Source organism: Callionymus lyra, chromosome 4, assembly GCF_982586985.1.
Source record: "Callionymus lyra chromosome 4, fCalLyr1.hap1.1, whole genome shotgun sequence".
Taxonomy (NCBI): domain Eukaryota; kingdom Metazoa; phylum Chordata; class Actinopteri; order Syngnathiformes; family Callionymidae; genus Callionymus; species Callionymus lyra.
The window spans coordinates 20,092,697-20,119,318 of NC_141821.1; the positions used below are offsets into that span (position 1 = coordinate 20,092,697).

Here is a 26,622-nt window from a genome sequence, read left to right on the forward strand (position 1 = left end):
GGGCTCGGTTTCAACCACTTCCACCATCGCTCTGGGCCCACGGATTATTCCAGCTTCCTAAAATCTGCTGTTTAACCCACGGGCACTTCAGGCACGCACTGAAATCAAATGACACTTTTCTATTATTATAACAATTATTGCTGTTGTCGTTACTGTTTAAGGTATAATTCTCTCGTCTTGTGTTTCGGGTGACAGCAGGAAGACAATTGGAAGGGGCGTCGTTTTACCCAACACTCCATCCTCACTCCCCTGGAGACGCGCCTTCACGTTTCCACCTGACCAGGGCTCTCGATATTCCTTCAATAACTCAAAACTATCTCAACTATGACGCCGAAAACAGGGGATTCTCCTCTCGCCGAGTGGATAGTCCATAACCCAGAGCCCAGAACAAATGGGGAAAAATGGGTTGTGTTAGAGCGCCACCTTGCGTTGGAAAAGAGCTGAAGGCGATTGTAAAATCAATTCAGCATGCAACTTTAGGAAAAATAAATTGAACACATTTTTTTAATAAGACCTAAATATGTGAAATAATACAAAAAAAACTATATTTTCTTTTGAAAAACATATATAAGTGTCTAAATTTACCTAAAACATTCTCATTTAATACATGTAATAAATAAACATGAACAACTGAAATTGATCATGTATTGCCATCGTGTGGTTGATAGAAGAACTGCATTTGTAACCTATTGACACATGTTATTGGAATAACGTACTTTAAATTGGCTTAAGTGAATAAATTGAAATTAAATATTGCCTTTTTTAACTGCCTGTTTTTTATTAGACAGGATATCCACAGTATATTCCCGATAAAGGTCTGATAAAGAGTATTCGATATGTGTATATGTGTTTTATTTTTCGATTATTTTTGGTTTGGTTTGGTTTTTATATGTGTTGGTTAATACTTTACACCTTAATCTTCTTTTTTTTTCTCCCAATTTCATTTGTTAATTATAACACAAAACGAAATCTAGGAAAATAAATTTAACTTGAGATTTCGTTTTCATTCATTATTGTTAAAGATGTATTATACACGCAATAAATAAATTGTTTTACTTTGTAATTTACTTACTTATTTACTAACTTAATTAAGGCTTTTCAATAAAATGTGAGGGGGGAAGTCAACGGAGAGTACTTCCGGTCGGGTTGGGTGTCACACAAATAACTGTCCTACTGCAAACAGCTTCCAGTTCCGTCAGAGGACAAATTGCTGCAAGGTTGTAAGTATTTAATCTTCTTTTTTCAGTTTTTTTCAACTGAAAGTCAGATTGCACATACTAATACGAATATATAAGGGTTTGTATTGATGCATCTGTACTTGCATAAGTGTTACTCGTACCATGTGGAGGGGATCAGTTTGGGTTAAGTTACACAACATGTCTCGTTCTTTATATCAAGTGCAGAATTGTGAGTTCACCAAACACCTTTGTGATCCGACAGGTGTCAAACATGCCTGTGGACTGGATCGGTTATAGTTATGCGGCCCTGATCGCCTCAGGAGGGGTGATGGGATACGTCAAAGCAGGTATGGTGTGTAGTAATACGTCACAAGATCGATCATTTGATATCCATTGGTAAATGCATTATAGGGGTCACTAAAGGTCACATGTATGTTCAAACAAATTCAATTATAATATTTAGTTTTAATGTAAGCAGTACAAGCAGGTTTACACAAACATTGTGACAAACTGGAAAGGAAATGAATGAATGATTAAATAAATGCAAATTCTTCAATAAAGAGTTGCAACTTATATTTTATATGATGCCAAAAGCATTGATGTAATATTAAATCAAATTAAGTAAAGAAAATTATTTCTATTTAGTGATTGTAGGATTTTTCATTCATGAATTTAACCCACAATTTCTTGACTCCTACGAATCAGTTTGTTGTTAAATGAGAAACTTTGCATTAGTTAAACGGCAGCCGGTCCTGTATCTCTATTTCTTTAATCGCCTTTTTCTCCTTCTTAAACCGCTTACGTTAAAGTAAAGCCAAATGTATCTAAGAAATTTCCTTTTTAACCCTAAAAATAGTGTTCAACACATGGTGCAAAAGTTTTTTTTTAAAGCCATTAAGTTTGCCTCATTAAATTTCCATGCTGGCAGTAATCTTGTGTTGTGAAGTTGGTCATGAATTACTGTGATAAATTTAAACGACATAATCCCTGAAACTGAAACTTGTTTTTTTGTTTAGTTTTTCATGACTTGTATAAAAATGCCACTTTTTCTTAACATGTATGAATCTAAAGCAATAGAATCCATGTATCTGAACTAGAAGTAAAACTTTAAAACAGTTTTTTAATCCATAACAAAAGCACTAATCTTATCTCTTATATTCCAGGCAGCGTTCCCTCCCTAGTCGCTGGTCTGGTCTTTGGCGGAGCTGCAGGTTTTGGTGGCTACCAGGTTTCAAAAGACCCTTCCAATATTTGGGTGTCTCTAGGTAAGAAAAATAGAAATTTCAAAATCGCTTTTTATTTTTTTATTTTTTCTCAAGCCTTTCATTCCCCTTTCTTTTCACAGCAACATCCGGCGCCCTGACTGGCGTCATGGGAAAGAGGTTTTATGGTTCCAGGAAGTTCATGCCGGCTGGTTTGATGGCTGCTGCCAGGTAATGATCTCAAAGTAGACTCAAAAATATTCATTCTGGTTCATCGTTCCTAGAAATAGTAAATGTTTTTTTCAAGGTAAAATGTTTTCTAATTAAACCAGGAATTTAAAAAAATCTCCATCTTAATGACTAACACCTAAAACTGTTCTCTGTTCCAGTCTGCTGATGGTGGGGAAGCTCGGTCTCACACTGCTCGACAAACCTGTCAAGTCCTGAGGAGAAAACCTCTCGTTTCCATGGATTTCTTGTCGATGTTGATCTATTTCTTAAAGTTGAAACTTGTATGAAACCATAGCACTGTTTGTTTAATAAAAGAATGAGCCACATCCGCCTGTTTAATAGTTTTATTGTAAAAAAAAAAAAAAAAAAGAATACAAAAAATCATGATTGTTCACAACATTTTAGCACAACCAAACAATTGTAGGCGATAATCCAAACTCTCCTCGACTACTCGAAGCCTACTATGGCGCATTTGGGTAGTGAAACGACCATTTAGTTATAAATATTTGTTAAAGGTGGAATTTTATCAATATGAAAATCTACATTTTCAACTTAATTCAAATCATTTAGAAGACAAAACTAGCGATTAAAGTTGCATTCTTTTGATTCGACAAATGCATTATTAAAGCTATTTCGCTTTTACAATGAATGAATGATCTAATGAACCCAAAAGTTCTTACCAAAGACTGAATTTTGGACAGAAAATGCATTAATGTAGAATTGGCTCACAAATCATCCTCAAAGTTCATCGCCATGGCAACCGTTAAATCAACCATGTGGTAAAATACTATTCAAACACTCCATCTTTCACTTCCAAACGTGTTCTATCAAGCAAATCGAAGATTTCTACTTTTTTTTTTTCATCTCATGTCGCCGTGAGCTTCAGCTTCTAGCGGTTACCGCCGTACTTGGACGCCCAGTCTACTCTGCCATGGACGGGCTGGACCGCTGGAGCTCTGGTCAGGAGATTTCCAGATGTTTTTCTCAGGGCCGAGTAGCCGCTTCCCTTCATCTGTGTTCTGTTCGTCCTCCGTTTCCAGCCGTCGTAATCTGGAATAACGTGTCGTATTAATCAGTGGTCCTCAACCCCCGGTTTATGGGATGCCTAAAATGATATTTTTAATTTCTATCTCCTAAGCTTTGGAACGATCTTCCTCTCCCTCTTTGTTTGATGGATCTACTGACTCCTTCAAGAAACATCTTAAGACATTCCATTTGGTGCAGGTTTTTCCCTGATTTTTTTGGACTCCTGTGTTTGTCTTATGTGTCTTGACCTTTTAAAGTATATATTTTTACTGTGTATTGTTTTTGATTGTTAAAGTGCTTTGAGACCCTGGTCTAGAAAGGCGCTTTACAAATAACCATTACTTACTAACTTACATAATCTAGAGCAGGTGTTTGTACAAACTTTTTTACAATTACATTTAATTAGTTTAAGTTTTCTCGCTTTATTTTCATCTCTCCTTTGTTTGACAGCCCCTCATAGCACTAAGGAATTTTATTGCCCCCGCCCCCCAACATTATCTAGATTTCTTCATTCAAACTCATCATCATCTTCAACAAAGATTCCTTCTTGTTGTCAGAGTGTGTTGATGCTGTTGTAGCTCCCACCCTCTGAGCCCCTTTCTTCAAACTCTGACCCCCAACTGATCGCCGTCTCCTCCGCCGCTGTCTCCGACGTATAGCCGTGCTCAGGGAGTCTCGGGCGGTCACATGACCACATCTTTTACTAACACTAGTATGAAACATGCAAGAAAGTCATCTTGGCGACAAATACCTTCATTAGCTTCACTCAAAGAAGAGTTGGACAGAGGCTTGAGCTTTGTCATTTTTTGCTTGTCTTTTTTGAGTTCAGGAGAGGAGGGATTGGCTGGGAAATCGAGAAAGGAAAGAAAAGAGTGAAAGAACAGATAAAAAAGTTGAATAGCAAAAGGACATATGGTAGAAGAAGATACTTTTCAAAAGGGAGATTAATTAGTTCTCATGTAAAATGTTGGCGTTTTCTTTCTCATTCAAAGAAAATATTTCTATTTATACACAAAAACGTGTATAAATATGTTTTTTCTTTTTTTAAATGAAGCAAAAACGAATGAACCAAGTCACAAATGGGTTGTTAGTTGAAACAAGATATAAAGAAATGGAAATGATTGAGTCCATGATAAATGAAAAGAAAGTAAAAGTTATGCAAAAGAAAGAGGGTTAAGATAAGTAGGTGTAGTTTGCTTCTTACTTGGGTGCTGTCCAGCCAGCGGCGCGAGCTGGATTCTCTGTCCCACCGAACCCACTTCTTTCTTCTGGACAGACGGGATGAAGCCGCTGGAAAGGTTATACTTTGTGCTGACGAAGTTCCCTGAAAAGAATATGGATGAAAAAAAAAACAGCTAAAGAAACTTTTAGAAAAAAGGCTAGTAGATATAATTTGTGTAAAAATGTGTGAAACAATTAAACATTCTTACATATATAAATAAATATATATATATATATATATATTACTATATTAGGATCCTAATTAAAACATTTTTTTCCCTTCCCAGCATCTATGTTATTGATTTAGTTTATATATTTAGCAATTATTTGGTTATAACGCTTTATTTACTTTCCTGTAAAACAAATATACTTTTCCCTAATGATATAAAAGTAAATGGGACTTATTAGTGATATTTTTAAACTTGTTTGTAAATTAAAAAGTCAACATTTAGATAAAGAAAACCGTTGCTGTTGAGCAAAAAAAATGCTTAAGAAGCTTTTAGAAAAAAGCTAGAAGAAAGAATTTGTCTAAAAATGTGTGAAACAAATACACAACCTCATATATATACGTATATATATATTTATATATATATATATATATATATATATATATAATATAGACAAATAAAGGTATTAGCATCATAATTAAAACCTTTTTTAGCAGGTGAAACACTAATTCTTGTTTAAAGTTCTTTCCTTCCTTCCCAGCATCTATGTTATTGATTTAGTTTATATATTTAGCAATTATTTGGTTATAATGCTTTACTTACTTTCCTGTAAAACAAATATACTTTTCCCTAATGATATAAAAGTTAAAGGGATTTATTAGTGATATTTTAAAACTAGTTTGTACATTTTTAAAAATCAACATTTAGGTAAATAAAACGTGTGTGTGTGTGTGTGTGTGTGTGTGTGTGTGTGTGTGTGTGTGTGTGTGTGTGTGTGTGTGTGTGTGTATATATCTTTAATTATTTATTTTAAAGGAGCAAAAACTAATGAATCAAGTTACTTGCAGGTAAAAAGTGAAATAATGACAAGAAAAAAGAAAGATATTATAAAGAAACGGGAATGATTGAGTCCATGATAAATGAAAAGAAAGTAAAAGTTATACAAAAGAAAGAGGGTTAAGATAAGTAGAGTAATGGTGCATGTTATTAGTATATTTAGTTGTATTCAGTTTATTACTTTAGTTAAAGAAAAACATATGCGTGAGCAAAGAAAAAAGGGCCAGAAACATCGCGGTCATTTGATGTGTTGCCATGGATTTGCAATTATTGAGGTGAAACTAAGCCATTAGTCAAATGAGCCTCCAGAAGCCCAAGTTTAACATCTATTGATGGTGTTCTTAGCTCTTCACTCCACCTGTGTATTTGTAGCCTGGACTCCCGCTGAGCTCCTACTCTCATGCTAATGCACCTTCTGAATACCTGGACCTTGTTAGTTTATCTCCCTTTGGCTATTTTTCAACCACAACGTTGGTACGCAAACTTATTTAGCATACGTTTGAGGTCTATAACCATTACTTTCTTGCATAAAAATGCTAGCATAGTTGAGGTGTACCTTTGCTGAGGTAAAGTTTCTCTAAAGTATTCTTTCATTTTTAACAGCTGCTGAAGAGTTTTCTAGTCGGGCAGCAGAACTAGTTGCGATACAATCAGGGGAAATAAATGCATGTTGCAGAATCGTAGTGAGACGTGGAGGGGAGTGGGATAGAAATCTTTAAAAAAAAAAAACGAGGGGCCTTTGAAAGCATCACTTGATCTTACAGCGATGCTCATGAATAAGAAATGGCGGGAGAGAGACGAGGTGAGCGGCAGAGAACAGCGGAGGGAACACAGCAGGGAAGGATATTGTGTGTCTGTCTACATGACAAATGAATTATAGAGGTCGGTCGTCTCAATGGTGGCAGACACTTAGGCTCGCTGCTAACGGTGCTTTGTTGGTAACTACTGATCACGAGTCATTAGCTGCCGCGTTAGCATTTAGGGCGTTTAGTCACGTGACATAGTAAGTGACAGAAAGTTTTTTTTTTATCATTTAAATCTTTAACCTACCAATAAGACGTGTCTTAACAGCCTCTACTTTTTATTTCGTTGAATATTTTTCATGATCATTTTTTCATTTATCAGTTCAACTTTATTTGGCTTTTTATAATGTTATTTTCTCTTTCATTTTATTATTTGTGTTACATGATTTTGTTTAAGCCTGACTCACGTTATTGTTAATCTTATTCAAACCTCAATCACACAAGGGGCCGAACATAATTGAACAATGTACTGTAAGTAACGGAATCACTACGTAACAAACATCAGTTTTCACGGACATCATTTGAAGTCTCTGTATAATTGAAGTTTATTTTTAACAACAGACTTTTATAATCTGGTCACCATCATCCTTCTCTCCTTCTCACCTGCTCGGACCACAGCTCCGATCGGGGCGAGTGGTTTGTTGACAGCGGTGCTCTCCCATAGATCCCGCAACGTCATCACGTTGTGCGAGTTCTTGTCCACAGAGTTTTGACTTTTGTTGATCAAACCTGTAGAGGGAGTGAAGGACGCATGATTGAATATATATTCCATTGAGTTTTTCCCCACTTGATTATGAATGACACCTTTTTATGTATAATTCAAACGACTTGTTACTTTGAACCCTTGTGTTGTCTCAGGGTCAAGGTGACCCTAAGTTGAACTACCTCCACCCCTGCATATGTATTTCTGGAAGCCAGGGAGGTTGTTCACCTTGACCCAGAGACAACACAAGGGATACCACAAAAACATTTGTTTTCATGTCACCTTGGCCCAGAGACAACACAAGGGATACCACAAAAACATTTGTTTTCATGTCACCTTGACCCTGAGACAACACAAAGGATATCACAAACACATTTGTTTTTTGGCCTATGGGTCACCTTGACCCAGAGATAACACAAGCAATACCAAAAACACATTTGTCTTCTGGCCTTCGGGTCACCTTGACCCTGAGATAACATAAGGGTTATTAACATAAGTACTTTATTGTTGGTTTAGATTTTATCGTTTCATGTATATAATGCATTTCTGATTATTATTTAAATTTCAAGATGTTTTATTTTTTTTCGATAAATCCCTAAATTCTGTGAATTATCACACACTTTTAAATTGTCTGCATGTCATTTTGTTTATCTAGTGTAAGCATTTGCCTAAGTCCGTGAGTACTGTGAGTGTTTGTCTGAAAGAAGCTTTTATACACGTTAATATAATAGATCATTTTTATATTTTTGAACTTTTTAACTACCGTAATTTCCGGACTATAAGCCGCTACTTTTTTCCCTCGTTCTGGTCCCTGCGGCTTATACAACGGTGCAGTTTTTCTATTATATATTATTATTATTATTATATTATATTATTATATTTTCCCCTAAATTTAGCTGGTGCGGCTTATAGTCAGGTGCGGCTTATAGTCCGGAAATTACGGTATATTTTTCCATTGTCAAGGTCATTTTAAAGGTGAAATCCGTGCTCTGTTTAATTTAATGAGTCACATTTTGAACAGACATTCCAAATAAGACTTAAGCACCTTTGGACGGCGACATACCCGGCAGGTATCGTGACTGGCTCAGATAATGCTGTCTCGCTGCTGATCCGGGAAGGTTGGAATCCACTTGACCGACTTTGACGTTGCTCGGTATTTTGGTGACGGTGCTGAAGGAATAGATTGGTTTCTGATCCTTTGGCCTGAAAAGAAAAAAACAATTCATGTTTTCGGCAACTAACCAAAGTCCAAACCGATCACATCCTTGAAAACTTCACGCACTGAGGGACTTGATCTGTCGCCGTCCTCTGCTGCTCCTCGTTTCCCAAGCTGGGCTTTTTGGAATTGGAAGCGGCGGTTTCTGTGGGGTCACAATCCTCCCAGCTCTCTGAAGTCCTCATCACGGTCTGACCCCAGCGTCGTCGGCCGCTCTTCGCCAACCCGAGCCCACCGATGGAGCCGGCGTTGCTGTTTTCACTTCCCAGAGAAGCCGCTCGCTGCTACCAAGCAATACAGAATTGACTCCACCCGCCGGAGACAAGAAGACATTTGTCGTGTACTCACGACGTGACTGACGACTGATGTGCTGTCCGTCTGAGGCGCCGGGATCTCCTGTAGAGGCTCAGGCTTGGAAGAGGATCCGGAAGAAGATTCACTTTTAGACTCGGAGACCTGCTCCTGGCTCTTCTGTCTGGCTTGAACCTTCTTGATGTCTTGGCTGAGAGGAGGAGGCCCTAAGATCTGGCCCACTTGAAAGTACTTGTAGCGCAAGGCCTGGTCGACGACAGAGGAAATTCACGTTCAGTTTTTTTTTAATACATTTGTCCTTAACAACGGTTACTAACCTTTTTAAAACCACAAGCTTCACTTATATTAGCTGCTCTTAACTATACATTTCTTTAGTGTTACCTGTCAAATATTGTCACATCCTTTACCTTTTTACTTGAGCTCACTTAACCCTTGTGTTATCTCTGGGTCAAGGTGACCCGAAGACCTAAAAATAACCTTGACCCAAAGACAACACAAGGGATAACACAAACGTTTGTTTTCTTGACCCCTGAGATAACGCAACCATTGTACCAGTCACTTTTTTTTTCTTATTTTACTGTCATTTATTTCCTTTAATTGATAATCCCGTCTTTTTTAACAAAACCACGAAACTCCTGTTTTGTTTTTAAAGCAATTTTTTTTTCTGATTTCTGACATTTTAGGAAAAGTTGCTTTACAAAATAGATACTGAATACTTAATGTTTAATATTTAACAGTGAAGGGAATGTGGTTCATGATTCAAGGTTGTAACTTTCAGAACACAGTAGGTGTCGCTCTCAGTTTTTAAAATGATGTGAGTTTTACTGAATGATTGGCCCTGAGTCAAATATTGTAGACTCAAAGAGGGCCATCTAGTGGTAAAACTCATACATGAAAAACTTAAAGTTAGCTTGGAAATCTTTACTAATGCAGAGAAAAGCAAAAATCTCTGCACAAATTTCAGTTTTTCATTTCCAACAGTCACATCTAAATCTGTTTACTTGTACTGCAGTCGGCCTTTTCTTGGGGTCCCAGTGTAGCAGGTCCCTCATCAGGCTGATGGCGTCGTTGCTAGCATTCGGGATCAGTGTCTTCAGGTGGGTCGGCACACATTGCGGGAAGCGGAAGTTCATGGCAGAGGCCAACTGGTATCCTTCTGGCCAATCCATCTGCGGGTTTACCATGTTGCACATTATATACACGCCTAAAGAAAATGGTGTCACAACACGATCTGGAGCTTGTAATCCATGCGTTTGTGTCTTCTAGTTTAGACTATGGTAACAGTTTATTTTCTGTCTTAACAAGAAGGAGCTGTCTCGCCTGCAGTTAATACAAAACTCTGCAGCAATAATTCTGACCCGCTCTAGTAGAAGAACTCACATTTCCCCGATCCTTAAAACTCTTCACTGGCTGCCAGTTTCTTTCAGGATCAATTTTAAAATTATGATTCTTACTTTCAGAGCTATTCATGGAACTCTATATAGGTCCCTTGTTTACTGTCTCAGTCTCTCTTTTCTCAAAGATCTGTGTCTTCAGCTGCTCCACCCTGGCTGCACTTTCCTCTTAACCCTAGTGATGTGCTGGTGAAGCTTCATGAAACAGTGTCATGTTGTTTAGAGGTCAGTAGGTGGCGCCATCAGTTTAAAAATGATGTGATGTTTCATTAGAACAGTTGGTCAAAACAAAGGAAGAAAGTGCAGGGACTGCCATCTAGTGGACTCTGAAAATAATGACATCAGACCATCGGTACTTAACCTGATCTCAGCCCATTGCTCTGGATGACTCATTCCAAATGCTTTAAATGTTTTTTAACTCCTCCATTACTTGCAATTTAACTCTTTCTGGTGTATTCTTTCTTTCATTTACTGATCTCGTTGTTCTTCTCTCCACCTTTCACCTCTTACTTATTCCTCGTCTTGTTATTTAAAGTTTAGAAATCAAAATAATTACTTTTTATTTCTCTTGTTTAAAAGTGTAACTTAAAATGCGCTTGCGTTCCGCAACACTGTTACGAGTTTTTAATTTTTTAATCGTCATTCTGAAATGTGCCAGGTTTTGTCCAGTGTTTCCAATTGTTGGAATGAACCCGACACCCTTGGAAAGCATTTGTTTAAACGACGAGCTGTTACATAGAAAAGGGCTCAACGGCAAAAGCATAAGGAGTCATCAATAATGCAGCGCCGTCACTCAAACTAAATGGAAATGTTCCCAAGTCGCGGCAACAAAGCAGAGGTTAAAGGTCAAAGTGCATGTCAGGGTCACAAAAATGGGAATGACTCCGGTGTTAATTCTCACCTTCTTGACTGTCCCTAGGACCTGACATATCTTGAAGATCTCATCCACTTCACTGTTGCCCGGGAAAAGTGGTCTGAGCGTGTACAGCTCCGCCATGATGCATCCCACCGCCCACATGTCGATCGGCGAGCTGTACATGGACGACCTGAGCAGAACTTCAGGTGCTCGGTACCTGCCCGTAAAACAAAAGAACGGGTGAGATTTTTTTACAATAAGTTAATTCTTCTCGATATCCTCTCACCATCTGGTCGAGACGTAATCTGTGTACGGAGGTTTGGAGCGGATCTCTCTCGCCAGTCCGAAGTCGGCGATTTTGACCAGCTCTGGTCCCATGCACAACAGATTCTCTGGTTTCATGTCTCGGTGGAAGAAACCTTTGAAAACGTCAACATTTGTAAACAAAGCCAAGCCACGAGTTCATCACGGCATGCATCCGGACTAGCATCTACACATGCAACTACCACCTCAAGAGGGTGAGCTACAGAGAATTCAAGTTCTTACCATGCTTATGCACGAAAGCCAACCCGGTTAAAATTTGAAACAGGATGTTCCTGATTTCGTTTTCGGAGAACATCTTGTTTTCTCTTAAGGCAGAGGTGAAAATGAGAAAGAAAAGAAAAGGAGAAATTTAAAAAGTAGTTTTAGCAAAAAAAAGGAAAGCGAAAAGGCACCCAGAAATGACCGTGATGTGTGGACACTTTTCAAGTCCAGAGGATTTCTGTACAGGTTTGAATGTAGACAAGATGGCGGCTATATTTTAGAGCAAGGGGCTCAAGGTCAATTGGACAGGGGGGGCCACTACATTATCAAACCTATATGAATGAAAATATTATGGAATGATAATCCATTGCTCTAGTCGCCCTGATTAGCTTAGACTGGCAAGTTTGAGGCTTTTGTTCTAGACTTTCTTTAGTTCCTTGTGTTTTTTTACAGTTATTTTACAGTTATTCCACGCTATCATGTTGACTCGCGTGATCAGCTACAACAGTCTTCAATACAAAATGATATTTGGATGATGACAGTCATCCTCTGAACACTGTCATCAGTGAGCAGAGGAACAGATGGAGTGCACAGAAGGTTCCTCCCCAGATGCAACACTAATAGACTCGGGGATTCATTCATTCCTCTTGCTATTAGATTATGTATAATTCCGAGTTTTGGGGTCAGGAGCAGAGTGAACGTATGATGTTATTCTATTGAATGTTAATCTTTGTATCATTTTTCCTTTGTATCCTGTTTTTTAGTTATTTCCTATGTTCTTTATACTTGCACTTAGTTATTTTGTTTGCAATTTGTCTATCGAGCCTCATTTTTATGAAACTTGCTGTGAACTGGAACCTAATTTCCCGAAGGAGATCTCCAGAGGGATTAATAAAGTCTATCTAATCTAATCTAATGTTTCTTTAAATGTCAACATGTCATCAGTTAAAATTGTTTTGGAAAATGTTTAATTTGTTTTTCATTTATTATGCAAACAGAATAATCTTAAAATTGTACAAATTATAGTATGCTGACATTAAACTAGTACGTGTAATTTGGTAAATGGTCGTCATACTGGTTCCATTACTTTTAAGCTTTCCTAATTATATTCGTCATATCATCTTGGTTCTTAAGTGTTTGTCCACACATCTGTTAAAAAAAAGAGCCCAACACTATAGTGAGAAAACAAGCTAGTGAAGGTGTGCTCTCAAAATACAAGATTTTTACACAAATAATGTAAATATTGCAAAAAAATATCGCTCATTTTTTGGCAAATCTTGCACTATGATTTCACCACCATCGAGCCGGAGGGAATGTGATGAACCTACCATGCTTGTGTATAAACGACAGGCCTTGTAAAATCTGATAGCTTATGTTTCTTATCACTGATTCAGGGAAAAATTTTGTTCTGAAAAAAATCAAGAATCCTTTGTTCAGTGTCGTAAGATTTATGTGACAGATTTAATGTGGGATGATTATGACGTGTCATTACTACTTCAGAAACATACATAAGAGTATCTTAGGGCTTACCTGTCCTTCATCAACTGGTAGAGATTTTCCTTCATGTACTCAAACACAAAGTAAAGATGATCGTTTTCTCGTATCACCTCCTTCAGTTTCACGACGTTGGCATGGTTCAGCTTTTTCAGTGACTAGTGAGAAGCAGCACAAACTTAGCTTAAACTGTTAGCCAATGAAAAAGAACAGACGTAAACACAGACGAAACAACTTTCAACTTTCTAAACTTGAAAAATGCTGCAAATTCATGTACAGAATCGTAATAATTGACAAAATTATGATTTAACCATAGACCATGAACACTGAACATAAGCTATTGTGGAAATTCTGCTGCAGAATTTACTACAATTGATTCCTACATTTTAAATGATAAAAGTGAATCTTACCTTGACCTCCCTCAGGTTCATACATTCTTCCCATGAGTAGAACTTTCTCTTCATTCTGCAAACGAAAGTCAAACGTGTACTTAATGATCACAAAACAACATGCACTTAGATTGTTCATTCGATATCGTCCTGTCACAATATGTCAGTTCTCAGATTTAAAAGAGAAGTCGAAATTTTGAGCGTTGTTTGACGGGCTGCACTTGGTTACGTGACAGTAAGAGAGTCTGTGGATATCTGTGTCTCACGTCTCTCTGGGCTTCTGCCACTTTCCGTCCCTTACTGCAACCCAACACACATCTTCTACTTTCACTCCCTTTCTCCATCACCACATGTATTGTCTTGCATGGTAACCGAGAGAACAAGCAGTGGACGCGTCGCTGTGGTGTCTCATCTTTTATGTACCAAATCTTGCTGAGGCGTAGTGGACACCAAGAAAGACAGTTTGTGCTGCGGGAATGAGTATTAAATCGCTGTAATACCACAGAGCCTGGCTGAGTAATACTACAGAGCTTGCAGAGTAATGCTACAGTGCCTCGAGATTCAGCAGAGCCTCTTGGAGTAATACTATAGATTATAAGTAGTATTACTATTCCAGAGTAATACTACAGAGCCTCAAGATTCAGCAGAGCCTCTTGGAGTAATACTACAGATTATAAGTAGTATTACTACTCCAGAGTAATACTACAGAGCCTTTGCTGTGTAATACTATAGAGCCTCATAATGCAGCCAAGCATCGCTGAGTAATACTACAGAGCCTCAAGATACAGCAGAGTATCGCAGAGTAATACTACAAAGCCTCATGATGCAGAACAGCCTAGAGTAATACTACAGATTATTATTAGTATTACTACTAGTTACTGTAATTATACTACAGATCCTAGCGGAGTAATTCTACAGAGCCTGGTAGTGTAGCGCTACAGAGCCGTGTGGAGTAATACTACAGAGCCTGACAGAGTAATACTGCAGAGCCTACGGAGTAATACTGCAGAGCCTACGGAGTAATACTGCAGAGCCTACGGCGTAATACTGCAAACCTGGCGGAGAAATACTGCAGAGCCTACGGAGTTATACTGCAGAGCCTACAGCGTAATACTGCAGAGCCTGGCGGAGTATTACTGCAGAGCCTGGCGGAGTAATACTGCAGAGCCTACGGAGTAATACTCCAGAGCCTACGGCGTAATACTGCATACCTGGCGGAGTAACACTGCAGAGCCTACAGCGTAATACTGCAGAGCCTACAGAGTAATACTGCAGAGCCTGGCTGAGTATTACTTCAGAGTCCGGCGGAGTAATGCTTAAGAGCCTGATGGAGTAATTCTACAGAGCATGGCGGAGTAATGCTAAAGAGCCTGGTGGAGTAATACTACAGGGCCTGGCAGAGTAATACTGCAGAGCCTACGGAGTAATACTGCAGAGCCCACGGCGTAATACTGTAGAGCCTGTTGGAGTAATACTAAAGAGCCTTCAGAGTAATATTACGGAGCCCTCAGAGTAATACTACAGAGCTTTCGGAGTAATACTACAGGGCAATACTGCATATCGAGCCTCGCAATAGAGCAGAGCCACGAAGAGTAATTCTAAAGAGCCTTAAAACACTGGATTTATAATCGGAAAGAAACGTCCGACATGGAAGCTGATGAGGCACAAAGCAAAAGATACATTTCATATGCAGATAATGTTTTACATCAAATACTTTATATTAAATAAAATGCAATGGTACTTAAAAAATCTGGCCCGACATTAATTTTGTACAACACTTAAGAGGAAAAAAAAAGTTTAAATATAACCTTTTGATGGCCACGAGTTCTCCAGACTCGTTGCTCCTTCCCATCAGCACACTGCCATAGGTGCCGTCACCCAGCTGCCTCAGGGTGGTGTAGCGGTTCATGGCCTCAGCTCATCAACGGTATATTCTGGCGACACCTCTTGAGGTCGGTCTGCAAAGAAGCATTGATCCGATTGTTCGGCTCTTTCAAAAGTGCACCATCCTCCTTGTCTTCGTGTTGCTCCTTGCACAAGCGTCACACAGAGTGTTCCAATCCCATCATCGAGTATTGGATCATTTGATCAGCAGGATGATGCGGGTCAGGGCTCTGGAAACCTTGAGTCCTTCAGTACGTCCTGTTGAAAAAGAAACACATAGTAGCGTCACCTAAAATTGTCCGGGACCAACAGATCAGAGCAGAAGTCAAGGCGACCTCTCGTCGTCTCTCCAGCAAGGTGGATTTAGTGTTTGTCCCTTTAAAACGCAGCATCATCACGGACACCCCTGGGAGATGACCCGGCCCCGCCAGGGGAAGATTAGGCCGGACGGGGATGTAAATAGGATGTTACATCATCGCGCTGGATCACCGGGAAGGCACAGCAGTTGAAACGAGGATACGTCTACGGTTGTATGATGAATATGATTTGAGAAAATATAACACAAAGTAAACCACCTATCACAACTGGAATCTGAGACACAATTTGTTGTCCTTCCCTGGACAGTGTGAGAGAAACTTGGGAAGTGCATTAGAAATATACTTAAGATTTTCTTTACAATTCTTTTTTTTATCTTAATTTTAAATTAAAACTAATTTCATCACAATTTGTGGCCATGGTTGTGTATTGGCAAGAATCTGGTGATAAGTTTCCGGGGCAACTTTATGATCTATATTGATACTGTAGTAACAGGGATATATATATAGAGTACTTGACTCTGGTGTTGCAGAATTTACAGAACACATGACTCTTGACAAAGTCGTAACTGCTTTCAATTGTTTTGGAACCAAAATATTTCAAACAGCTTGACTCGACTGTATCCCCTCGTCCTCAGTCAATCCCAGGATCTCGCTGGATTCAACCGCGTGAATATTTCCATGTTCATTTGGAATCCAAAATAATAAACAAAAATAGTAACACATTTTTGTTTTTGAAAAGAAGGATCAATATATTCCTGTTTAATATCGACATTTACAGAATTGTAATTATATTGTGTATCAGTATTTTCTCACACCTGTACCAGTGGCACGTCTAGTCTAGAGGTCATTAATCAGCTTAATGCTGAAATAACATAAGATGCACAACTTACATATAATTATTATAATTTTTTAATTACTATTATAAGAATATCATAAAAATGCAGCTGCTATTGTCTAATAGGACCATTTGATGATGGTAACACGTTGTAAATTTGGTACAAAGAATGTTGATCCACAGTCCATAAAGTGGATTCAATCTGGTTTAACTGCAATAATAAGAGTTAAAACATATTTACTTGTTAAACGACAGGGATCCCTATAGATTTCTACAACTCTGGGAACATAAATAATAATAAATATGATGTCATTTAAACTTTAATTTGGTAAGAAATGTAGAATTATCTAAACAATATACCAGCAATTGATAAAAAATGAGAGGAAAGACAACAAACTATGTGATAGAAAAATAGGAAAAGGAGTTCCATATCAATATTTCTCAATGAGAGTGAATACATATTGGCCAACGCAACAATGTACAACGTCTTCCTGTATCTGGAGGGAACAGTGTTTGGAAAAAATGTCATTAGATTATTTGTTACGAGGAGTAATTGAAAATATCTAGGGGGTGAAATATTCCTCATTCAAGTTCTGTTTTATATCTAAACATAAATTCAAATATTGTACATAAGGAAGACAAATATTTGTAAAAAGGTTAATATGAAAAATAGCACAAGAAACAACATAACCTACAGTTAAAGGATGGACTTGCAATGTATGTGAAAATGGAATTTCTGACTTATAAGATAAGGACACAATGGGACTTTGTTTACACAACAATGACATGTATGAGGATTTTATTTGAAGTGTATCTGTGTGTATTCTGTACTTTGAAAAATGGGCGCTAAATGTACATCTGTAATCCCTTATTTAATTTATATTTTATTTTTTTGGTGTATTTATTGATATATTTGTGTGTGGAAAAAGTTCAATAAAACTCAAATTTAACCCGTCAGTGTCTAGGCTTTACTCTGCTGCTGTCATTGTCCTTTTATCTAGTAAAATAAAAAAGCACACACGACTTTCTGTTGACTACTTACGTCCTCAGCTTACACTTGTGTCCATCTGTTGTCAGGGGCTTACAAGGGCATTAAAGTGACTCTAGTCACGACTGTTTCTCACACATGCTTGTTATTTTAAAAGAAAAATACATCATTAGGGAATTATCAATACATTTAATGGTAATGAAATAAAAAACAGCAATGATTTAATAACCATGACCATGTTTTTGGTGTGAAGTTAACGTTCATTTTAATGTTGACAGTTTTTCAAAAGTTCGTCTGAAATGTTTATCGCTTCAAACTCACCACGCCTGGGTTCTGTGCTCTCGTGTGGGTCTGGTTCTGGAGATAAGTCCGAGTTTGTTGGTCAGATAAAATCGATTCCGTTGGAGACTTGTTCCTGTTCAACAAGGCGTGTGTCAAACTGCTGCCATGGTAACGTACATACAAGCGCGTTGCTAACGTGTGCGCTGCTCGCGCGGTGCCTCGTGGGAGTTGTAGTCTTCTTAAATGTCTATTTATATCGCAAACATTTCATTTGATTTGATGAGTTTTTAAGATTTATCTCTGAATGTTGACAATCTCATAGGAGTTGCATTAGACGTCGAGTAAATTCAATTTAACTCAATGGAAATGGAAATAATGGACACACGCAATATCAAGTGGATAATTTATGACTAAAAAGCACTTTCGTGAAAAATAAATAAAAACATCTGAGTTCTACAAAGGTGTAAAGTAATTTCTTTTCATTGAAAGGTTTTCTTGACGCACTTGGCCTAGTTGTGTTTCAAATTAATCACCAGTAGATGGCAGTAGATCGCTACGTTTTTCATCATTTCATTTCACGCTACGACTAAAATATATACGTAATAAACTAGATTAATTCCTTTGTGAAACATTTTTGACTAATAATTTTGTAATCATATAAATGATAAAGTGTTTGAAATGAGAACCAAATCGTTGACAAAGGAATTATTTTCCATGGCCTACTTACTTGACAGAGAAAATAAACAAAGTCATGATTCAAGACTTCTTAACTTAACTTAAATTAACTTAAAGAGAAGCCAGTTTTAAAGGAATCTCCAGTAACTTTGCCTACGATCTTCAGTATTATGATGCCTTCGTGATTCAGTCCAGACTTATGTTCCAGGCTCATCGTTTAAGGAATACCCAATACTCTGGAGATAATATTTCACTCCAGTATACAAACTGTATGTCCATCATAATCTGTACCTTTAATTTCTAAAACTTTGTGAGAACACCTTCAATGGTGTCCAAGTCTATTAGGTGTACTTTCCTTTGCAACGACCAATTCATATTCACATAGTCTGGGGAGTCAAAGGGACAGTATGTTGGTTCATTACTGTGCACCACAGTCAATTTCTATGACTAACCATATCTTCAACAAGAAAGAAGGTATTGATTTTAATGTTGAGGATCCGAAACAGAACCATCGTGGTCTTCGCACATCTAGGTTAAGAAGTAGCAGGAGAGAAGAATTTCCTTCTAAGAGGATTAGTTCTACCAGTTAACCACTGAGCCTGCTGCATGCATCTTGAGTGAGGGAGGATTCGAACTCATCACCACCGGTTTCATCGTTTGAAGATGGACGTCCAAAGCTTGAGTTGTTCTGAGAGCGACTTGTTGCCAAATGCACTTCGGAACAAACGGCTTTCCGGGTGGATATGAGGACATCCTGGGTCAAGGATGAAGACAAGACCTGCTGGGATTGGCGCCGTCAATGCTGACTGGATGGGTTCGCTTCCCTCCAAGATCAGTGCCATGCCCCTTAAACATGTTGCCATTCCTGGTGAGCGTCTTGATTCTCAAGTCATGTCTTTGTAGCAAATAAAGAGACACAGTAATTACTCAATGAAATTCATGATATACATTTAAATATACATTCTGCTATTCTCTTGATTTAATAAATATGCATTCCAGAAGTCTTTATTTAAATTCATATTCATTTTAGGCATATATAACAGTTATTATGAGATTAATATTGTAAATAAGTTCATTATTAGAGACCTATTTCCTTTCTTTTCTTATTGTATAAAATATCTGTTCGCTGATCTCATCCTTAATAAATACTGTTTTATGTCATATTTATTTATTCAAATAATATTTCATTTTTATTTCAGTAACTATATGGTTTAAATTTAAATAAAGTGTATATAATACAACATAATTCTTAAAATGAACATGTAAATATTCATGGAATTTTTAATTTTTGTGTTGCAATTAAACTTCCGTCCGTCATTACGTTCTCAGAAGCTAAAGGAACAATGAAATCGACGAGAGGATACTGTCGACTCCAGCAGATTTTAAAGCTGATGTTTGGACATATTTCAGTTTCTAAACAAATCAAAGCAGTTATGACTTTGTCAAGAGTCATGCGGTCTGTAAATTCCAGAGTGAATACTTGGGCAGTTCTACAAATATGCTGTTCTTCTTACAGCGTCGTAATTTATCGTATCGTTGACACCGTATTGTGAAACAATCTATCTGATTTTCAAAAAGTAACCAGTCTATTCATGTTAAAATACAGACTCATGTCTTAGTCTCCATGTCATTGTAATTTGACACATTTAAGTAAAAAGATAACAAGAGTATAAATAGTCATAATTCACCCATGTTATACATATTAAGTTACATCTCTCATTCAGGTTCACATGACTCCTTCACCTACTGGGTGGATGTGGACGCTCCTGTGGGTCCTGATCAGAGGATCTATGTCAAGTACCTGGCCACCATGTTTAGTGTTCTGGCAAAGAAAATCATGGTCAAGTGGTCCATGACACAGGTGAGGATCCTTATTCTCCTACAGTTAATGCTCTTCAGCTCTTCATCCTGATTTCGTGTCCTTCAGAATTTGACCTTTAAGGAGCAACTGGATGCAGGAATCCGATACTTTGACCTCAGGGTTTCCTCTAAGCCAGGAGAGGCAGGAACCGAGATTTACTTTATCCACGGTCTGTTTGGACACAAGGTACCAGGAGGGGAAATGTGGTCATTCATGTTATAGTTGTGCCGACAATTGTTTGTTTATTTCAGCAAATGACATCAACTCTGTTCTCCACCATAAGGTGCGGGATTGCCTGAGGGAGATGAACTCATTCCTGGGAAGACATAAAAAAGAAGTGAGGGTTCCAGAATGTTCCTTCTCCAGTTAGATACCAGCTGAGGAACAATTGTTTTTTGTTTTTTTTACAGATTATATTCTTGGACTTCAACCATCATTACGCCATGGCCTTGGAGCACCACACTTACCTTATCAACATGCTTCAGGATGTTTTCGGAAGTAAGCTTTGTGACAACAGCGCGGTGGAGAACATCACTCTGGACTTCCTCTGGGAGAAGAAATACCAGGTGAGGAGCAGATATAGCTAAAAAGTGGAGCGCCAGAATATATATTTAGAAATGTCTGTCATAGGACCTCAAGCGTGTAATGATAATGATGACCCTTCAACTTTCATCACATCCCATTAAGGACTATTAGTCCTGGCAGCGATGGACCTTCATGGAATTTGTGCCACAGATGTTGTAGATAACACGTCCTTGATATCAACAAACTAGAAAGGCTTTTGTGATTTCAGATGTTGCTTTATGTAAATATATATCGTCAGATTTTCCAAAAATACAAATTGCAATCTATCATTAAACATGTTTGAGGCTTTGCTACAACCCTTACCCTAACCCTAACCCTAACCTAAATAGGACAAACAAAATAATACTTTTTTTTTCCAAACTAGTGATGATCTGATGAAGCTTCATGAAACAGTGTCATTATTTTCTGAGTCCACTAGATGGTGGTCTCTGCACTATTTTCCTTTGTTTTGAACAACTGTTCTAATGAAACATCCCTTCATTTTTAAACTGATGGCGCCACCTACTGACCTCTAAACAACATGACACTGTTTCATGAAGCTTCATCCGCACATTAGTTCAAACATCTCTGGTTTGCGTTTCAGATAATATAATGTATAAATAAAGTTGAGTTGAGTAAGGAAATCAACAGAATAAACAAAACACCATCAGGAATCAAACAGACTGATCTACCAGTTCACATAGATACATGCTTTATATCAGAGGTCAATAATAAAACGATGGACCAGGAAATGTAGTAATATTTTAACATTACTACAGACCGCTTTACCATGTACTTATAATTGCATTTATTATTTTTCTTTATATTATCTATATATCATTTGTACAATTGATTATTTGTTATTTGAATACAACGTAACATACATGTTTTTATATTTCTTATTTTAATTTGTTTCATTTTAACTATTTTATTTAAAAAAAAAATGAAATATTGAAAAATGTTTTGAAAAATACACTTTTATTTTATGATCCTTTTTTAAAACGTCAAATGAAATAATAAACAAATAAAAACGTTTCATGGTATAATTAGATTTGGTTTTGTGTTTTTTGGGGTTGTTGTTTTTTCCCTTTTTTTTTTATTTAATTCTTTATCTATGTTCAATAGGTAAATTCCAGTCAACCTCAGACTCTGGGTTTTCCAGCTGTTTTATACACATCTTTGATCCAAATTTGTTTAATATTTCATAGTTTAATGTTTAGACTGTTTTTGTGTTGTATCACTCTGAATCTTGGCCATTTTTGTCAAATTCTGTATTCTTCATTTTGAGAAAATTGTTCCATCCTAACTGTAAAGTTATATAAATTGAATTTCTTACCCATTTAACATTGTGCAAAGACGGGGTCACTTCACAGAGACTTGCCAATGGGTTGAAAATTTGAGACCCTTGTATTAGACTAAACAAACATTCAGAATATGAATAGTGCAATGAAGGCTAGAGTATAGAGTGAAGGCAGAGGTCCAGAAGAGTTAACACGCCGTGGTCAGATAATCCCTGCTTCTTTGACTTTCCTCAACTGGGTTTAGTGATGAGCTTCATCTCATTACCTCTTGTTTCATCGCCCAACCCCCTACAAACCCCTCCTTCTTCTCTTATCGTATTAAGGTTTACCTACTCTTGTTTTTTGGCTTAACGTCCGATCACTATTGGTCACATTTGTTTTCTTTATACCTTCGAATGAGTTTTTTATACATTTCCTGTATTTCTATTGTCAATTTTATAGATATTTAATAAGTAGATTTATGTGTAAAAACTGTGAATCATGAATCAACAGCTATTTTATATTGGGGTTTTTTCTGCTTGTCTTTCTTTATAGGTGATAGTTTTCTACCATCACCCATCAGCTCAGGGCGTCTCAGTCATGTGGCCCGGAAACAAAATCCCTGCCCCTTGGGCCAACACCACAGAACCAAACTTTCTCACACAGGTCTGTAGTTAACATTTAACACCAAACAACAATCGTAAGTTAATATACATATTCGACATATAACCATTGTGCACTTGGTGTTATATCTCTAACCGTACATTTTGTAAAAAAAAAAGAAGGTATTTTTCTCAACATTTGAATTCACGTTTGACTTGTAGTTCCTGGACAGAACACTGAAGGAGCGATCAAAGAAGGGAAGCTTCCATGTGTCCCAGGCCATTCTGACACCCAGGCCCAACATCGTAGCCAAGGGTTTGCTCTGGGGACTCCGAGATTACCTGGTGGAGAGGTCAGTAGCTCCATTCAGTGCTGGTGGTTTGATGAAGCTTCATGAAGCAGCGTCATTATTTTCTGAGCCCACTAGATGGCGGACTCTTCACTATTTTCCTTTGATTTGAACAACTGTTCTGATGGAACATCACATCCTTTTTAAACTAATGGCGCCACCTACTGACCTCTAAACAACATGACACCATTTCATGAAGCTACATCAGACCATCACTAACATTCAGACCAAAGTCATTGCAACACGCTTTTGTATATAGTTAAAGTCATGTCTATGCTGCAAGTTCATTTCAATCCATTTTACTGTTTTCATGTAGCACCGTAAATACTTCTGTCATCGGTTGGTAATCTTATAATAAATTAGGCTTCTACAGTATAGGATTCCAGAAAAAAACAAAAGGAAATGAACAAATAATATCTTTAATTATGGCTCTAAAATAGAGACAGAGAAGCAGATAGATAGATACTTTTCAACCGAGAAAAAACTCTTGCGTTTGTGTCTTCTTGTTTAGAATATTGTAACAGTTTATTTTGGTGTCTAAACAAGAAGGAGCTGTCTCGCCTGTAGTTAATACAAAACTCTGCAGCGAGAATTCTGAGCTGCTCTAGTAGAAGAACTCACATTTCCCCCGATCCTTAAAACTCTTCACTGGCTGCCAGTTTCTTACAGGATCAATTTTAAAATTCTGGTTCTTACTTTCAGATCTATTCACGGTCAGACCTTACATCAGTGATCTGATCCAGCCTTACACCCCAGCTCGGGCTCTGAGGTCTGTGGATCAGAATCTACTGATGGTTCCTGAACACGCTTCAGGACCAGAGGAGAGAAATCCTTCCAGACTGTTGCTCCTAAGCTTTGGAACGATCTTCCTCTACCTCTGTGTTTGATGATCTACTAACTCCTTCAAGAATATAGTAGAGTATGTATATAAGAATATATAGTTTAAACTGTATATTGTTTTTGATTGTTAAAGCGCTTTGTGACCCTGATCTAGAAAGGTGCTTTACAAATAACCTTTACTTACTAACTTACTTACTTTACTTAAATTGACATGTATATGTCTTTGGACAGAAAACATTTTAATAGGTCACCCTTAACTTATAAAAAGTGCCATTTTGATATAAATAAAACAGGCATAATGTGAGCTTTATGAACCAGTGATTTTAGTCAAGTTTCAATTCATGATTACTATATACTATATTTATACTATATATCATATATACTATATTTACTCAAATAACTGAGCCTTTTATGAAACAGTTTAGCCGCAGCAGCTCCTATAAAGCTCGAGAGACAGACACATAAAACTCCTGGACGGACACACGGGCGAGACAGGAGTAGGACTCATTTTGCACTCCTGAGGAAACAGGCTTGTTTATCGGCTCGGGAAAACACTCCCACTTCCTCGTTTTGTTCTGCTGGCGACTGAAGCCTTGTAGGGAATGTGAGAGTGTGAGAAGTGATACTGAGTTGTGGTGTGCGTGTGTCTGGGTCGAGATGGCAAGATATGAAGAAGTTTACTTAGTAAAAACACCAAAAAATCAAAGATGTTTTTGAAGTAACCAATAAAAAATAAAACTCTGAGTAAAAGAAGTGTAAACTTGTTTCTTTTTTCTATATGATGATGTGTGTGTCGTGGTTTCGTCTCTCCTAGAAACCTACCGACCATCATGACGTGGGTGGAGGCTCAGAAGCCGGGGGTCAACGGGGTCAACATCATCACCTCGGACTTCGTGGAGCTCACTGACTTTGCCAACATCGTCATCAAACTGAACAATCTGCTTTTGTCTGAGCACAAACAGAGATGACACGTGTTTGCACGACAGGACTAAAGTGCAAGGATCATGGAGGGACATGAGACGGCAGCTTTTTTCAGCAACGTTAACGGTTATAGAATACATTCGATTCATTGCAAGAGGGCGAATCAATGTACAATCAATGTTTCTTTGTCATATATTGGCTGATTTAACTTGACTTAAAATCTTGAATATTAGTCTGCACTTCAGCTCTAGTACTGATCCATCCACAGATGATTGTTCATGTTCTAGTCAGTGAGGTATTTCATTCCGAACTGCACGGAAAGAAAAAAATAATTTATTTAATTTCTGTTTTATTGATTATTAATGTCTGAAAGATGGTTTAAAAAAAACAAGAAGTTTTAAGAAGTATGTCTCAGTCAACACTTTGTTGCTGGTTGTGTTATTTAACCATTGTGTTATCTTAGGGTCAAAGTGACCCGAAGGCCCGAAAACACTTGTGTTGTTGGTATCCCTTGTGTTGTGGTGTTGTGTTTGTGGTATCACTCGTTTACCCTCGTGTTTGCCCAGGGACAACACAAGAGATACCACAAACACATTTGTTTTCAGGTCAACTTGACCCAGAGATAACACAAGGGATATCACAAACACCTTTGTTTTGGGGCCTTTGGGTCACTTTGACCCAGAGATAACTCAAGGTATACCACACACACATTTGTTTTGGGGCTTAGGGTCACTTTGACCCAGAGATAACTCAAGGGTTACCACAAACACATTTGTTTTCGGGTCGTTTTGACCCTGATATAACCCAAGGGTTAATTTCTGCTGTTTCTATCTGAAAATTAAATTGGTCAGTGCAAATTAGGTAAAGTGTTTTATTCCAATAAAAATGCCGTCTATCAGAAGGATCAGAATAAAACAAAATAACTGAATTCATGAACCATCTAGATTGAATTCTTATCCAAATGCACTTATAATGAGGTAAAAACAACAACAACAAAAAAATTGCCCTTATTTACAAAACATTTACACATTATATTATGGGGAGATTGTGAAACCATAAGATCACACTAAGAATTATGGGGAAAGAAACACACATTATACAATAAAACATGTCTAATATGGTGTTAGAGATTGGCAAGTAAATAAAAATCCATCTACAAAACAGTTAGTTCTATAATAATAAAATGTTTTTTCACAAACGGTTTCAACTTATTATTTCAAACCCTTTTTTTTTTTTAGATCTTTTATTTTCAGGGTAAACATCTTTGCATGCTTGGTGGTGATGACCTTGACAGCTATTTGGCTGCAGAAGAATACTGAGGTTTTAAATAGAGAACAGGAAGTGAATGGGTGAGAAATGTGGTGCGTCATAGCCGTCTGGACGAAAAAGGTGGAGTTGAATCAGTTTGTTGTATATGAGGCTGCATTGCTTTGGACCCCCTGCTGCTCCCCATTCATTGCCAAAATAGCGGGTAGCGATTTTTAGCACCATAGGGGGAAAAATACCATTCCATACCAAAACCTTGCCAACCTCCTCCGATTCTCTTATGTTGAGTTTCTCAGTGTGCTTTTGTCAGTGTTTGGCTGCATATAGATACAACCATACACACTCAGCTGGTCTGCCAAGATTATCTTACCATACTAATGGTACTGGGATGTTACTTCTCGTC

The 26,622-nt window shown here is 37.6% G+C and overlaps 3 protein-coding genes across 8 annotated transcripts; 2 read left to right on the top strand and 1 right to left on the bottom strand.

The window, feature by feature from the left end:
• The first annotated feature begins 1,174 nt into the window (after positions 1-1,174).
• tmem14ca (transmembrane protein 14Ca) lies at positions 1,175-2,937 on the top strand. 2 transcript variants are annotated; one of them, XM_087789119.1, is made up of 5 exons: positions 1,175-1,220; positions 1,441-1,525; positions 2,342-2,443; positions 2,524-2,611; positions 2,770-2,937. In XM_087789119.1, exons 2-5 carry the CDS (start codon positions 1,450-1,452, stop codon positions 2,825-2,827), a joined length of 324 nt encoding a protein of 107 aa, XP_087645245.1. In that variant the 5' UTR covers positions 1,175-1,220; positions 1,441-1,449; the 3' UTR covers positions 2,828-2,937. The 2 variants fall into 2 exon arrangements, with proteins under 2 accessions (XP_087645245.1, XP_087645246.1); XM_087789120.1 differs by having other exon boundaries at positions 1,184-1,217.
• A 21-nt stretch (positions 2,938-2,958) lies between these two features.
• On the bottom strand, positions 2,959-17,980 carry mak (male germ cell-associated kinase). Of its 5 annotated transcripts, XM_087789094.1 has the most exons (16): positions 17,900-17,949; positions 15,774-15,960; positions 15,363-15,696; positions 13,576-13,630; positions 13,202-13,323; positions 11,693-11,775; positions 11,433-11,565; positions 11,192-11,363; positions 9,898-10,065; positions 8,933-9,142; positions 8,651-8,868; positions 8,414-8,571; positions 7,269-7,394; positions 4,824-4,961; positions 4,389-4,460; positions 2,963-3,661 (listed from the first exon to the last, which is right to left on the bottom strand). In XM_087789094.1, exons 3-16 carry the CDS (start codon positions 15,461-15,463, stop codon positions 3,501-3,503), a joined length of 1,917 nt encoding a protein of 638 aa, XP_087645220.1. In that variant the 5' UTR covers positions 15,464-15,696; positions 15,774-15,960; positions 17,900-17,949; the 3' UTR covers positions 2,963-3,500. The 5 variants fall into 5 exon arrangements, with proteins under 5 accessions (XP_087645224.1, XP_087645223.1, XP_087645220.1 ...); XM_087789098.1 differs by lacking the exons at positions 4,389-4,460; positions 11,693-11,775; positions 15,774-15,960 and adding an exon at positions 13,000-13,079 and having other exon boundaries at positions 2,959-3,661; positions 4,842-4,961; positions 8,651-8,865; positions 17,900-17,980; XM_087789097.1 differs by lacking the exons at positions 4,389-4,460; positions 11,693-11,775; positions 15,774-15,960 and adding an exon at positions 13,000-13,079 and having other exon boundaries at positions 2,959-3,661; positions 4,842-4,961; positions 8,432-8,571; positions 17,900-17,980.
• Positions 17,981-19,280: 1,300 nt separating this feature from the next.
• Positions 19,281-25,018, top strand: plcxd2 (phosphatidylinositol-specific phospholipase C, X domain containing 2). Its single transcript, XM_087789107.1, has 8 exons — positions 19,281-19,403; positions 20,260-20,396; positions 20,463-20,582; positions 20,680-20,733; positions 20,807-20,962; positions 22,796-22,906; positions 23,065-23,195; positions 24,847-25,018. Exons 1-8 carry the CDS (start codon positions 19,301-19,303, stop codon positions 24,998-25,000), a joined length of 966 nt encoding a protein of 321 aa, XP_087645233.1. The 5' UTR covers positions 19,281-19,300; the 3' UTR covers positions 25,001-25,018.
• Positions 25,019-26,622: the final 1,604 nt, after the last annotated feature.

Coding starts and splice junctions, on each gene's coding strand:
- tmem14ca (XM_087789119.1), top strand. CDS start 1,450: ATGCCTGTGGACTGGATCGGTTATAGTTATGCGGCCCTGATCGCCTCA. Junction 1,526..2,341: donor GATGGGATACGTCAAAGCAG/GTATGGTGTGTA, acceptor CTTATATTCCAG/GCAGCGTTCCCTCCCTAGTC. Junction 2,444..2,523: donor CAATATTTGGGTGTCTCTAG/GTAAGAAAAATA, acceptor TTCTTTTCACAG/CAACATCCGGCGCCCTGACT.
- mak (XM_087789094.1), bottom strand. CDS start 15,463: ATGAACCGCTACACCACCCTGAGGCAGCTGGGTGACGGCACCTATGGC. Junction 11,776..13,201: donor TACCAGTTGATGAAGGACAG/GTAAGCCCTAAG, acceptor CTCTGCCTTAAG/AGAAAACAAGATGTTCTCCG. Junction 9,143..9,897: donor AAAGGCCGACTGCAGTACAA/GTAAACAGATTT, acceptor GTCGTCGACCAG/GCCTTGCGCTACAAGTACTT.
- plcxd2 (XM_087789107.1), top strand. CDS start 19,301: ATGAAGACAAGACCTGCTGGGATTGGCGCCGTCAATGCTGACTGGATG. Junction 20,734..20,806: donor TGGGAAGACATAAAAAAGAA/GTGAGGGTTCCA, acceptor TTTTTTTTACAG/ATTATATTCTTGGACTTCAA. Junction 22,907..23,064: donor AACCAAACTTTCTCACACAG/GTCTGTAGTTAA, acceptor TTTGACTTGTAG/TTCCTGGACAGAACACTGAA.